At 43.1% G+C, this 15,845-nt stretch overlaps 1 protein-coding gene across 4 annotated transcripts in view; it reads right to left on the bottom strand.

Annotated features, from left to right (window-relative positions):
* The window catches only part of DSP (desmoplakin), a 59,280-nt gene extending 44,855 nt beyond the window's left edge, over positions 1-14,425 (bottom strand). For 3 of the 4 annotated variants that reach the window (XM_077269825.1, XM_077269827.1, XM_077269828.1), the window contains exon 1: positions 12,880-13,548. In XM_077269825.1, the coding sequence (XP_077125940.1) occupies positions 12,880-13,082 (203 nt within the window). In that variant the 5' untranslated portion in view covers positions 13,083-13,548. Of the gene's footprint in view, positions 1-12,879; positions 13,549-14,381 lie in introns of those variants that run through there. The other variant, XM_077269826.1, reaches the window with a different exon arrangement.
* Between the last annotated feature and the right edge of the window lie 1,420 nt (positions 14,426-15,845).

The raw sequence follows: 15,845 nt of genomic DNA, 5'->3' as shown, positions 1-15,845 counted from the left end.
CAGCGGTGACGTCACCGCTGTTACTGCCGGCGCTGACACAGTCAACCCTGTGGACGCCGGGGGACGTGACAGACATCAGAATGTGAGTATGTACTGGTTTTTTTTTTTTACTTTTACAATGGTAACCAGGGTAAATATCGGGTTACTAAGCGCAGCCCTGCACTTATTAGCCCGATATTTACCCTGGTTACAAGTGAACACATCGCTGGATCGGCGTCACACACGCCGATCCAGCGATGACAGCGGGTGATCAGCGACAAAAAAAAAGGTCCTGATCATTCCCATCGACCAACGATCTCCCAGCAGGGGCCTGATCGTTGGTCGCTGTCACACATAACGAGATCGTTAGCGGGATCGTTGCTTACGTCACCAAAAGCGTGATATCGTTATGTGTGACTCAGCCTTAAGGTACCTTCACACGAAGCGACGCTGCAGCGATAGCGACAACAATGCCGATCGCTGCAGCGTCGCTGTTTGGTTGCTGGAGAGCTGTCACACAGACCGCTCTCCAGCGACCAACGATGCCGAGGTCCCCGGGTAACCAGGGTAAACATCGGGTTGCTAAGCGCAGGGCCGCGCTTAGTAACCCGATGTTTACTCTGGTTACCAGCGTAAAAGTAAAAATAACAAACAGTACATGCTCACCTGCGCGTCCCCCGGCATCCGCTTCCTGTACTGTGTGAGCGCCGGCCCCTAAAAGCAGAGCGGTGACGTCACCGCTGTGCTTTTACTTTCACTTTAGGGCCGGCAGTCAGTCAGAGCAGGAAGCGGACGGCAGGGGACGCGCAGGTGAGTATGTACTGTTTGTTTTTTTTACTTTTACGCTGGTAACCAGGGTAAACATCGGGTTACTAAGCGCGGCCCTGCGCTTAGTAACCCGATATTTACCCTGGTTACCAGCGTAAAACATCGCTGGTATCGTTGCTTTTGGTGTCAAACCTGACGATACACGCCGGTCTGACGACCAAATAAAGTTCTGAACTTTATTCAACGACCAGCGATATCACAGCAGGATCCAGATCGCTGCTGCGTGTCAAACACAACGATATCGCTATCCAGGACGCTGCAACGTCACGGATCGTTGTCGTTCTCATTGTAAAGTCGTTTCGTGTGAAGGTACCTTTACGTTGAATTCTCAAATAATCTGCACAGGAAGCTTTTGAGTCTCCCTTTACAAATAATGTCAGGAGGAGAGAAAAATCAGGTCTTTTTTATATCTAGTGACAGATCCTTCTGCTTTCCAGGAGATAAGCCGCTGCCAGAGGAGTCAGGCAGTGGCTCTATACTAGCATTCTTATGTGTGGGGAAGTTGAGAGAGATAGCCGTCAGCCAAAATATCATTCAGTTGACACCTAAAGTATTAATAAGGGCCTTATGGGCTCATTTACCTGGGCAAACAATCTGCACATAATGAGCACCAATCAGTGATATAGCATGTCGATTGGCACTCCATTTCCATGTACGGTATATTTAGCATTCATACTGAATGTATAAAACTTTAGGGGAGCTTAGGATCGCTGGTATATTTTGCTCATTACTTGGCTCGTCCCTTGGCCTATTTGCACAATGCAATGAATGTTCCTCTGAATGATCGTTCAACTAATCATTTACCAGTGCACATGGCTTTTAAATCAGTGGGATCAGGTATAGACTTATGTAAAGGAGGCAGTGAAATTTAAGAGAATGGGATCCTACAAAACTTACCATCACAAACTATTACCCCCCATTTCAGGCAACTTCTAATATGATATCCTAAAAACAATTATCAATCAATTGAATAAAAAAACATAGGTTGCCTCTCCTTTGCACCCATTATCAAATGTTAACCTCCAGAAATCATGTAAATCTGGCAGTTAAAATTTATATTACAAACCAAATGTCCCATCATATCTATGTTATTGAATATCCAGGCAGACATAATATTAGCTAGTCTTAAAGACAATGGGATTTCCGGTTTAACTCAGTTCTCCTTTATGTATCTGGGGTGGTACATACACTTAGTATTATTTGCAGTTGGAATTGTGTAAGCTCAAAGTCTATGCTGTGTAACCTCAAACATTGCGATGTATGAGGAGAAGATCAAGACCATTTACAGTCCCATAGAAGAGACTAACTGTTCTGAATATATCTATAAACCCCAAATCAATGGTAAAGTAGAGCTGAAGTTTGAAACGCAGTTGACCATCGACCCATCAATATTTAAGGATCAAATAGCTCCATATTGAAAAATGAGTGTATATCTCCTTTACTAATGCTACAGGTATTGGAAAAGAATAAAAAAAAATCAGTATTTAATGTGAAGAATACTATAAACCAAATAAGAAGAAGCCTCTCTAATGATGTTGCCAAGAGCTAATGTACAATTTGCCTTTAGTTGTCTAGTTTGGGCTTGGTAGAACATGAATTCTTCTAGTATGACCAGACACTTTAAAGTACGGTTTGACATATGTCTGTCTAGGTGGAAATGAGACCTATTATCCCATCATATATGGTAAGTACCATTTTTTAAGAGGATGAGAGATGGACTCCAAACCAGAGAAGCATTATCACTGACCCCAGGGTATGCCAACAGCAAAATGTGCTTTCTAAATACATCATTTTAGGAATGACTAAGTTTGGTAAAGATCATATGGCTTATGACTAGCCCCTTAATCACCACCAATACGTCTTTTAACTGACCTGAGATATAAGAATAGCATCCCCATACAGGTGACAATCCAGCTGCTGTTGGCTGTGCACTATAGCTGACAACTTGCTGCATCAGCCACGATCAGTGTTGTCACCGTCCATATCTGTTTAACCCCTTAGATGCTGCTGTCAATAATGACTACATCATATAAATGTTTCAAAGAGTATGGCTTCTCCCTCGTTATCCCCATCGGCACCCTGAGATCACGATTGTGTGGTCATGATGTTTGTCATGGCAATTCACAAGCAAATAGCGGCCTTAGAGTCTGCCGGCTACATTGACCTGTTAAAAAGTCAGCGACATTTAGGTGGTAAAAATCAACTTTTTCATTCCTATCATGCCACTTTGTATTAATTACTGAAAAGCACCTGAAGGGTTAATAAGCTACCTGACAGCATTTTTCCGTATGTCAGGAGGTGTTGTTTTTAAAATGGTATCAGTTTTGGGGGTTTTCCAATATATAGGACCCCTAAAATCACTTCAAACCTGGATAGGCCCCTTAAAACTTTCTGTACATTTTCTTGAAAAAATGAAAAAAATTACTGCTACATTTATAAACCTCCTCAAATGCTAACAAAATAAAATAACATTTTACAAATGGTGCTGATGTAAAGTAGACATGTGGGAATTGTTATTTATTAATGTTTTGCTATGGTATGACTATCTAAATTAAAGGGATAAATCATTCAAAGTTTGAAAGTTGCTAATTTTTTAACATTTTTGTCAAATATCTGATATTCTTTATAAATAAACACAAAACATATCAACCTAAATTTACCATTATCAAAAAGTAATATGTGTCATGAAAAACAGTCCCAAAATCACTGGAATTTGTTGAAGCGTTCCAGAGTTATTACCACATAAAATGACACTGGTCAGATTTTTAAAATTTGGCCCCATCACTAAGGGGCTAGAGAAGGAATTGTGTATGGGCGTCCATCAACAATTTACTTACCTCCCCAGCCCTAGATTATTGCATAAGTAGGTGGTTTATAGAAAATATGTAGCACTCATTCACAGAAACTACAGCTCATTTGGCTGTTTTTAATTGCCCTTTTATATAGGATATCACATTCTAGAATTTGCTTTGATTTGATGATCAGTAGATAGGGAGTAGCTATAGCGTGTGCCAAGGTAGCAGTTACTAATGGATGCTGCGCCTGGTAGGGGGCCTATGACTTATGCCTTGACTTTTAGTTCAATACAACATGAAAGTAGCCCATTATTATTTTTCTATTCTTTTATTGTCTGGAATAGAAGCTTTGCAGGAAATGGGAGTAATTCAAAGCTTTCCTGCAAAGTTTACGGAGTGCATGTTGACATTGGCTTGATATCTTGATAAGGTTATAGCCAAGTCATGTTTTGTTTCTTGTGTGAGAGCTTAATACATGAACACATAGTGCTATAAGCAGCTTTTATAATAAAAAAGAACAGTATCTAACAGCATCTCTAGATCCTAGCTCACACATCAAGCTGCCTGTATGCAATGAGATGCTTCAAGTTCACCGATGGTCACCCACAGTGCTCAGACCTCAAGGCTCTACTGACAAATCAAAAACAACCAGAATGGAATACTATTGGGCCAATTCATTAAGACTGGCTGTGCCCATTTTGGCTGAGCCGTTTCAAACTGGTGAGGAAACACCAAAACGTATTGCTCAATTCCGTGTTGCACAAATGTTTGGCAACTTTTCAAAGTCTTTTAAGCCAGCTTCCTGGCATAAAAGTTTTTGATGAATCAAGCCCTATACCTTTAATATTCTGAATTATTGTCACTTAGCAACAAGGGGTCAATTAATACTTGTATTTGCATAAATTAGATGAAAACTAAACTGGATTGAAAAAGGGCAGCATGACTCAATGGTTGGTACTGCAGACTTTCATATCACACTGAAATGTTCAGTAAATCCATTGGCAAACCGCATCCTTTGCATATGAATTGGGTTTCTGGTGTAGAAATGCACATCTGAATTTTATGCCAACATGGGGACATGATTAAAGCGGCCCATCCAAATTAGATACCTGTTGGCTGATCGTTTGCCTGAGAGCTACCTCTCCCAACTTCCCGACACAGTAAAGAACCACTGCCAGAATCATCTACCGGCACCTTATGTCCCCATTAAAGAAATGGGTTAAGAGATTGAATTTCAACCACCCGATTCTTAGGTCACATCACAATTTGCCAGGGCACAATGGTGAGGCTCCCATATGCATTAGATGGTTGGACAATCCTGCCAAAATCGGTGGGTTCAGATGACTTAGGCTACTTTCACACTAGCGTCGTGCACTGCACGTCGCTATGCATCGTTTTGTGGAAAAAAACGCATCCTGCAAAAGTGCTTGCAGGATGCGTTTTTTCTCCAGACTTGCATTAGCGACGCAGTGCGACGCATTGCCACACGTCGCAACCGTTATGCGACGGTTGCGTTGTGTTGCGTCGGACCGTCGCCACCAAAAAACGTTGCTTTTAACGTTTTTTGGTGCGTCGTGTCCAGCATTTCCGACCGCGCATGCGCTGCCGGAACTACGCCCCCGCCTCCCCGCACATCACAATGGGGCAGTGGATGCGTTGAAAAACAGCATCCGCTGCCCCCGTTGTGCGGCGCTTGCACAGTATGCGTCGGTGCGCCGCAACGTCGCATTGCTACGTGCAGTGCACGACGCTAATGTGAAAGTAGCCTTATCTATTGTGTATGGGGGCCAAAACAGTTTTGCTGGTAGAATCTTTAGCCTCTCAATAGTAGCATTTTATTACCATGTACCTGGACTTGTACCAGGGATGAGTCATCTGCACATAAAAAATAATCAGTGAGCGGAGATCATATCTCATGCCGAAACAATCATTAGCGTTTACATCTTCAAATATATTTATTGTGCAGACAAAGGTTAATTCATCCACATTCCCAGGCTCATAACTGCAGAATTAAATAAGCAAATAATTCCTATAGTTTATGACGAAAGACACAAAAGAAGTTGCTGCAAGGAAGCCATGTAAAAATGGAGACAATAACAGAGCTGCAAGATTTACTTTGCTCAGTTTTGTCCTTAGACAGGCCCTTTATCAGGAGTGGGTAGGGAGTCATCCTGGAATGTGAGGTCACATAAGCAGCAAGAGTTAACCCCTAGAGTACAAAACACACAGGATGGCCAACATCAACATAATTTATTGGACAGCGGGCTCACTGGTTACTTTCAAATGATCCTTGGTAGAAATGTTTAGAAGAGAAATGAACACACCCGCATTGTAAAGTGTAGCTGCCTAGTAGTCATCTTACCCCACCCTACCCCCAAGCAAGTTGAAAAATTCCAACAGTTTAAGTTTTCTTTGGTTTACAGCTGCAATTTTTCTTTACATAGTAATAGTATATGTCATCGCGTTATCTACTGGCGTCACTTTGCACTAATACAGTATTGCAATATAAGATCAATGAAATATATATATATATATACATACACACACACACTAGATTGTGGCCTGATTCTAACGCATCGGGTATTCTAGAATATGCATGTCCACGTAGTATATTGCCCAATCACGTAGTATTTTGCCCAGTCACGTAGTATAATGCTCCATGCAGTTATGGCCCCATAGATGCCCCATATAATGCTGCATGCAGTTATGGCCCCATAGATGCCCCATATAATGCTCCATGCAGTTATGGCCCCATAGATGCCCCATATAATGCTCCATGCAGTTATGGCCCCATGGATGTCCCATATAATGCTCCATGCAGTTATGGTCCCATAGATGTCCCATATAATGCTCATGCAGTTATGGCCCCATAGATGCCCCATATAATGCTCCATGCAGTTATGGCCCCATGGATGTCCCATGTAATGCTCCATGCAGTTATGGCCCCATGGATGTCCCATGTAATGCTCCATGCAGTTATGGTCCCATAGATGTCCCATATAATGCTCCATGCAGTTATGGTCCCATAGATGTCCCATATAATGCTCCATGCAGTTATGGCCCCATAGATGCCCCATATAATGCTCCATGCAGTTATGGCCCCATGGATGTCCCATGTAATGCTCCATGCAGTTCTTTATGGCCCCATAGACGCTCCATACAGCATTGTGCCACATGTAATGCTGCTGCAATAAAAAAATGTAAAAAAAAAAATCACATACTCACCTCTCGTCGCTGCTCCTCAGCGTCCCGTTTCTCCGCACTGCCTGTTCAGGCAGAGGGCGGCACGCACACTAATACGTCATCGCGCCCTCTGACCTGCACAGTCACTGCAAGAGGACGGGAAGACGGAGCGGCGCCCGGCGGATGGAACGCGGACAGGTGAATATGAAATACTCACCTGCTCCTGGCACTCCTGACACTGTCCCTGCCTGTCCCATGGTACTGCAGCTTCTTTGCGCCTGCACGAGAAGGACCTGCCATGATGTCACGGTCACATGACCGTGACGTCATGGCAGGTCCTTCTCGCGCAGGGCCTGTGATGACGTCGTGGTCATATGACCGTGACGTCTTGGCAGGTCCTTCTCACGCAGGCGGAATACGGAGGGTGAGTATAGCAGGTTTTTTGTTTTTTTATTATTTTTAACATTACATTTTTTACTATTGATGCCGCATAGGCAGCGTCAATAGTAAAAAGTTGGGGACACACAGGGTTAATAGCAGTGGTAACGGAGTGCGTTATCCGCAGCATAACGCAGTCCGTTACCGCCGACATTAACCCTGTGTGAGCGGTGACCGGAGGGGAGTATGCGGGCGCCGGGCACTGACTGCGGGGAGGAAGGAGCGGCCATTTTCTTCCGGACTGTGCGCGTCGCTGATTGGTCGTGGCTGTTTTGCCGCGACCAATCAGCGACTTGGATTTCCATGACAGACAGAGGCCGCGACCAATGAATATCCGTGACAGACAGACAGAAGGACAGAAAGACGGAAGTGACCCTTAGACAATTATATAGTAGATTAGTGATACTATTACAGTAGTAAGTGGATTAGGCATTGTAAGCATTACATTCTCCAACTGTTAAAGGTAGCTGTACAGTGTTAAAAATGCATGCTCTCACACATATTATTGAAGTCAGTCTACAACAATGAGGAAACAGCAGATGTCAGGGACTGTGGCTGTAGGTATTGGGGCGTGTCTTAGGATGCTCTACATTGTGACCAACACCAGTTTGGTAAAGGCTATAAAAATAGCAGTAACTTAAAAGGCCCATATATCTAACAACATATGGTGGATTTAATAAAGAAAATGAAAGGCTAATTTAATGTGCATCTAGATGGCCAGAGTAAACATGGTAATGATCACCCAGCGAACAAACACAATGCTCCTTCATTGGGTAGTCAGATCATTTAGTCATCATTACATCGCCCAATGTAAAGAGGGAATGTATTGCCAACATTATGATGCTCTGTGCAGACAGAATAGTCATTACTAGTGATTGTTCATATCAGTTTTTAACGACCCGTGTAAAGAAGCGTTAGTCAACTGAGATCAGCTCATCTAAAGGCACTTAAAAAAGAGGTTGTGCACTACTGGACAGCCCTTTATATGGAACCTGTCACCTGAATTTGGCGGGACCAGTTTTGGGTCATATGGGTGGGGTTTTCGGGTGTAATTGCCTTGCGCAGGCGTGTACTCCAGAGGACAGAGAATGAACTTCAATCCAATATTGCGGCCAGCATGCAGCCAGCGGGTAAGGAAAGAGTGAATCAAACACCCAAAAACCCCGCCCATATGACCCAAAACTGGTCCTGCCAAATTCAGGTGACAGGTTCCCTTTAATTGCTAGTGTGCCTTGCTGGATGGGCGCTGCTCCAAAATGTTGGCGTTGTTAGTTCTGGAGTTTACGTGACTTTGTTGTGTCACATGAAAGCTGCAGCCAATGTTAAATTAATATTGGCCGGCACAGCACTGGAGTCGCATAGGTTTGGGAGGCAAGTATGCATTTTTTTTTAATTTTATATGGGGCACACTGGCACATAAGAAAGTTGTGTCCAGTATTTACACTAATTGCAAGAATGATATCCACCACAGAAGGAAAAAAAACCATAGAACATTCAGTTTGCTATTGCATAAACCATGATATGTTTCTTTTAGAACCAGCCTGTGTAGTTGGTTTTAAGCCAATATCTGACCAGAATAAAAGTTGTTGTTTTTTTTTTTTTTTTTTTTTTATAAAAATCTGCTTTAAAAAGGCAGGAAAGAGTCTAAATCCATGCTGGAAAGAACCCTCCTTCTCTACCCACAAAAATAGAGGACCTACATGACACAAGACAGTGTGGTTGCTAAGGATTAGTTGTAGCAATGAGCAAACGTACTGGGTAAGGTGTTATGAAGTATCCTTGGCGTGCTTGAAAAATGTGTTCGAGTCACGGCGGCTGCATGTCTCGCGGCTGTTCAACAGCTGCAACACATGCACAGATTGCTTAACAAACAGGCAATCCCCGCATGTATTGCAGCTGTCGAACAGCCGCGAGACATGTAGCCATGGTGACTTGAGCATATTTTTCGAGCACACCGATGACACTCGGTTAGCACCCGAAGATGCTCGGATAACACCTAATCCCAGCACATTCGCTCATCACTAATGAGCAGTCTAACGACATTAGTTACCAAGAAACTGTAGCAGAGATCAGCACAAATAGGGTCTTATCCGAGAAATGCAGTTTAGCACTCAGATTAAACTCATCTGTTCAATCTGTTAAAGACAAATATAATGTAGAAAATCAGCTGCAGCGGATGCACAGGTCAGCAAGTGACCATCAGACTGTAGAATGAGTTAGTGGACAATATTCCGCGCTGCCGACAGAATGGAGAAGTATATCTGTACAGTATGGTACAGTTAGTTGGTGGTTTATTTCAACGTGTTTCGAAGTATATAACTTCTTCAGGAAAAAACACATGTAGATACATGTGGTTTTTCCTGAAGAAGTTATATACTTCAAAAATAAACCACCAACTAACTGTACCATACTGTGATATACATCTCCATTCTGTCGGCAGCGCGGAATATTGTCCACTAACTCACTCTACAGTCTGACATTAGCTACTAGGCAGACGATCCATAGCAACCAGACCAGCTCAAATCACCAAGTTTGGTTGGTACTGTTATATCAACTGAGAACAGCAGCTGGACAGTCATGGCGTGCTCTATTTTAGCCTGTGTATGAATAGTAAAAAATAGTTACCCGAAAAAAGGTTTTCATAAGTCCATGAGGGAGTAAGGCCATGTTCACACGCTGCGGTTTTTACCGCGGAACCGCCGTGATTTTGATGCTGCGGGTCCGCAGCAGTTTCCAAAGCGTTTACATTAACATGTAAACCCTATGGAAACCGCAAACCGCAGTGCACATGCTGCGGGAAAAACCGCGCAGAAACGCAGCGGTTTACAACCCGCAGCATGTCACTTCTTTGTGCAGAATCGCTGCGATTCTGCACACATAGGAATGCATTGAACCGCTTACTTCCCGCATGGGGCTGTGCCCACGTTGCGGGAAGTAAGCGGTTAATGTGCGGTGGTACCCGGGGTGGAGGAGAGGAGACTCTCCTCCAGGCCCTGGGAACCATAAAATAGTGTAAAAAAAAGAATTAAAATAAAAAATGAAGCTATACTCACCTCTCAGCGCTGCCCGCGGCGTCCGGTCTCAGTTGCTGTGCCGAACAGGACCTGTGGTGACGTCGCGGTCACATGACCGTGATGACGCCGCGGTCACATGACCGTGACGTCACGAAGGTCCTTGTCGGCACAGCCGCTTGCAGCGCCGGGGAGATCGCGACGTCAGAGGGTGAGTATAGCCAATTTTTATTATTTTTACCATTACTATTGATGCTGCATATTGCTGCATATGCAGCATCAATAGTACAGCAGTAATCCCACAGCGGAAACCGCGGAACAAACCGCGATAAATCTGCAGGGATAACCACAGCGGTTTTGCCCTGCAGATTTTCAATTCCGCTGCGGGAGAACCCACAGAGGAACCCGCAGCGTGTGAACATGGCCTAACCCACAAGATCAGATTAGAGCAATTCCAAAAAATAGGTTAAACCGCACCCTATGTCCCTTACAGCCTTCCTAGGCCTGTGGACGCAAGTCCTTGCCAGGGGGTCAGCCCAGCTAAAAAGTCCAATCCATAATGTAAAAAAGAGGACAGCGCCATAAACCTTGCTTGATAAAGGTTTATACCGAAACGTCGCCGCAGTTGGCAGATTAAAGCTGTAAGTTTTTTCTCATCACTGACCGTTGTGGCGCTGTCCTCTTTTTTACATTACAGATTAGAGCAATGACTCTGTATCGGGCAGCACGGTGGCGCAGTGGTTAGCACAGCAGCCTTGCAGTGCTGGAGTCCTGGGTTCAAACCCCACCAAGTACAACATCTGCAAAGAGTTTGTATGTTCTCTCCGTGTTTGCGTGGGTTTCCTCCGGGTACTCCAGTTTCCTCCCACATTCCAAAGACATACTGATAGGGAATTTAGATTGTGAGCCCCATTGGGGACAGTGATAATAATGTAAAGCGCTGCGGAATATGTTAGCGCTATATAAAGATTATTATTATTATAGGTTCATACCCATAGGATTTGCTGGATGTACAGTAGGGGCCCAGTTCATCATTGCTGTTTCTCCACTTTTCTGGAGTCATCTTCTCCTTTTCAGCGGCTTTAGTATATGTGCTCTATTCTCTATCCATTTTCAGTTGTCTAATTTTTATTTTATCCTAAACAACTTTTATTTTTCCAGTTGCTTTAAGCAAATTCATGAACAGTGACTTTTACAAAATGTTGCAATTTTGGGGTGCATTTCACTCCAATCCTTGCCTGGAGTAAGGTTTCCTGTGGAGGTATCAATTGGATGCATTTTTGTGACTTTTGGTGCTAAGACGACCCAAAAATTTGCTACAGACAAAAATAAAACATTTTTGTTTTAGGCCAAATTCATGTCCCCTATGTGCCATTTTGAAGAATTTGGCACAAAAAAACCATCAGCAAATATCACAAAACTAAAATAGTAAAGTGACTTCAATGTATCTCTATGTGATGTGCACCAAATATTGGGGCACCAATGGGCTGCTGCAGCGCCAACCCTTCATGATGAACCTTGTGAAGATACTATACTTCGATTTTATAAGTAAACCTAGAGAAACTCTTTAATCAAATAATGAAATTGTAAATTCATTCATCATTTTCCATGTGTGTGCAGACTTATCTAACCCTGTAAAACAGAGCTGCTGTTGTGGCAGTATATCATTGTGTGCAGATTGTGGGGGTTGGGGGGGTTCTTCCCTTGTGAGAAAATCAAAGATATAAAGTAACCAGCTAAACCTCCTCAGTTTCACATTATCTTTCCTGAGAGAAAGCCTAAAGCAAAAACAAAACAAAATTCCTCAGTCTGCTCAACAACTTTGCCTTAGTGATCTCATCCCAGGGCCAGACATGTCTCCAGCACCTTGTGTATGGGGGCTGGGTAGACCGCCCTGGCAATATGTGAACATTGTCATTACAAAACAGTTTCAGGGCACAACATAACAGCAAGGAAGCCACCATTATGATACTGTAGTCACAGATCATTTACGTAACCAACAGGGGATGTAAAGCTTGGAACATAGTAAATAATTCACAGCAGGTAAGGCTCACGGGGTATGGCGGTGACTTCCTCCAATGCTACTCGATAGAAACACAAGTGTATGTATGATTTCCTAGATGCCATACTTGGTGCGACTGACAGCAGCTGTTTCAGGTCTGTCATAAGTCACTCACCCCGCAAACAATTTCATACATCCGGATGACATTTCCTTTGACCGCTATATAGAAAAATATGTTCAAAAATATTTTTACAAATAACTTAATATTAGACTCATTTTTTTCCTACATCAATGTTAATTTTACTCATCAGATTACTAACTTTGTATTTTGAAATAATAATGAAAAGCTTTGGAAACCAGACTTATTGGTATTAGATAATTATCTATATGTAGCCATCTTTCAGCACAATAGTAAAAATTGCAACAATTCCACTATTGGCTTTGGTACATATACTAAAATTTTACCAAATTATCTAATGTGACAACCAGATTGGCAATTCTATAGAACACACAACCACCTAGTAGAAAACAAGACAAATCTTTGTAGATAATGACATTTCTGAGGAATTTTTTCAGCTGCCGGATAACAGTCGGAAACTCCAATTCGCACTTTTAACCCATAGAATATTTATACGTTTCTCACCCATAGCCTTCTCCGGTTTGTTCGCTGTAGGACTGCTGGACGTAGTATGTTTTCTGTGGCATAAGTCCTCCTCCACCTCCTCCTACCACCATTTTGTGGTGGTTGTTCATCTCATACCTGCTGGATAGATCAGGACCAGATTCTGCTCTAGTGAGCCTGCCTAGGGTATTGATCCGGAGATGGGACCCTCCATTAATACTCATTTTGTAGTTCTATCGATAGCTGACAAAGCATCCGCCTTGAAAAGGAAAAGTGATCTATGTGTGTAGGGGTGGAAAAGGAAGCGTACGTGAAGACAGGTAAAGCTAGCCCAAACCCGGGCCACAATTTCCAGATGTGCAAGTAAATGATAGTCAATAGCAAGGCCCAAAAAATGTATTGTAGTTAGTGGGAATCAGGAATCAAGCAGGACAGGCACAGAGCTTCCTCCTGTTTGCTCTACAGCTCTGTGCCTCTGTAATCAGGGAGAATGTGAACCAAGAGACGGGGGAGGAGTAGGAGGTGGCAGGTCTTACCCAGCCCTCTCCTGTGGAAACGCCAGAGGCACACCTTTGTTTCTCTGTGTGTGTGTGTGTCTGTGTTTTTTTTCAAAAGTATTGTGATTGCTGGCAACACCCTAAATATGTGCTGCCCCAGCCCTGCACCACCTCACAAATATGACAGCTCTTCACCTGAGCTCGGGAAGCTCTCCCCATCACGTCTGTGTCAGCAAAACACAATTACATATTTTTTGCAGATGACTTCCATACAGTAGGACCTCATGTCGAGAGTGTTTGAACTTGAGAATCGATGTGACTACTCTTTTCTGGCTAACACGGTACCACAATATAATTTGTTATTGTACATCATGAACTTGAGAATGAAATTAAACTTTTTTGCATACCCCGACTCCATCCTAAATGAATAGATTGCAAGAAAGCAGCCACTAGCAGGTGTTATAGATAGTTGGGGATGAAACTTTTTCTGCAATAGGCAATGAAGTAAAAAAAAAAAAAAACGTTTTGTATTGTAGTTAAGTTGCCATCAAAATCTAGTATGGCATAGCAACTAATTCATTCATTTGTACCTGCCATGTCGACATGGTCAAGAAGCTGCACATCTGCATAAGAGGCAGATGGCGGGAGTTGGGCTGGAGGTCTGCTCAGTTATTATATGCAAGCTAAGCATCAAATTTAGCAAGGTAATTTCAGAGGTCCTGCCATTGTCTCTCTGTATACTCAGAGATGTGAGCTTGCATTGAACCATGCAAATTCCATTCAGCTCCCAGAGCTGCGCCCCTCCCTGCGCTGAACATAATGGCTATTTGTAAGGAAGGGAAGTCACTGGAGAACAAATACAGGGCTGGAAAGGAGTCAATGTACTAAGCTGTGGTCAGCGGAAAAATAGACAAGCAGAACAGGTCACTGGTTTATCCCCAGCTGGGAGTCCAATCCACTTCTTCAGCCCACCACTGTGTAAAACTTTGTACATGGTGAGCAGCGGACTGGATTGTCTTGTCCTACCTTGTATTGAGCATTGTCTGTGTCCAAGACAAAAAGTCCTTCAGTGTTTCTCCCTCCTTACTGCCACTCAGCAAGTATCAGATGGCTTCCGCATTGTCAGACTCTAAATACCTGCCTTCACTTTTCTGCAGTTTAGCTGGTATCTTAACAATTTATGGTTCTGATCCGACCAGTCGTTCACTAAATTCCCATGTCAGTTATTTGCTGTGTAAAAACTGTTAACCTTTGGTCCTTATTCACTAACATTCATTCGCTCTGCGACAGACAAAAATAATTCTTTAGCCAGAGTGTGTGGTTTTTATATTTATTGTAATTATTAATAAAATATTGCCATTAATTCCATTGGGTCGTGCACAGTGCACCCCTAAGCAATGGCAGGGGGAACAAAAGCTGACATAATCAGTGGAGTGCCAGTCAATCCATGCTGTTTCCTAAGCATGCAGCCCTGCTAGGTGCAAAGGGGACAATATACTTTCATAGGGTATATTTAGAAATGGCAGCTTTCTTATGAAAATGTCTACACCTGTCCCATTCTAAATAGCTAGAGCAACAATCGATGTGATTGCCACCAAGGGAAAGGTATCCCAATGGATGGAACCCAATGAAGTTCTGTCTCAGAGATTCCTTTCACAGGTGAATTTACTCAAACTGCCTCTCTTCAATCTTTGATTCTTTTAGGCCCCTTTCACACATCAGTTTTTTGCCATCAGTCACAATCCATTGGCTCGACGGATCCATCGCAAATTGTGAAAAACTGATGTGACGGATCTGTTTTTTGGATGGATCCGACTAGCAGATCTGGCTAATTGGATCAGAGCATGCTCAGTTTAAAAAAAACTGAATCTGTCGCAGGATTCCATCATTTGACGGATCCGGCACCATAGGCATCCATTCTAGCAAACGACGGATGGTGACGGATCCGTTGATGTTCGTTTTTTCGACGTACATAAAAAACGTTACTTTGTCTGTTGTCTCCGGCCACTGGACAAACAATTTTCGATGAATGACGGATTAAACGTGAGGCCATCCGTCGCAATCCATCGCTAATACAAGTCTATGAGAAAAAAACGGATCCGGCGGCATCAGTCACCGGATCCGTTTTTTTCAAAATTCGACGGATTGTGACTGATGGCAAAAAACTGATGTGTGAAAGGGGCCTTAGTCCCTCCTTTTGATCAGTTAAAGGCCTACAGCTTGATCTGGAAGACTTTAAGGGCTTGTGCAAATGACCATTTAACTCAGATGTATGATATCCATCCTTTGGACAGACAGAACTTGCCCCCATGTTATTCAATGAGGCAGTGCACATGCCTGATATTTTTCCCCGAACAGAGAGGAAACAAATTAGTGCAAGCATGATTTGCCTGTGCTAATTGGATGGCACTCGCCCATTCTTGTCTATGGGTCCGTGGAAAACATTGTATAACCCTTGGATGACATCTGAGTGTGATTTTATTTTCATGG

Source organism: Ranitomeya variabilis, chromosome 6 (assembly GCF_051348905.1).
Source record: "Ranitomeya variabilis isolate aRanVar5 chromosome 6, aRanVar5.hap1, whole genome shotgun sequence".
Lineage (NCBI taxonomy): Eukaryota > Metazoa > Chordata > Amphibia > Anura > Dendrobatidae > Ranitomeya > Ranitomeya variabilis.
The sequence above is the reverse complement of the archived record's forward strand: the minus strand, read 5'-3'. Positions and strand labels throughout refer to the sequence as shown.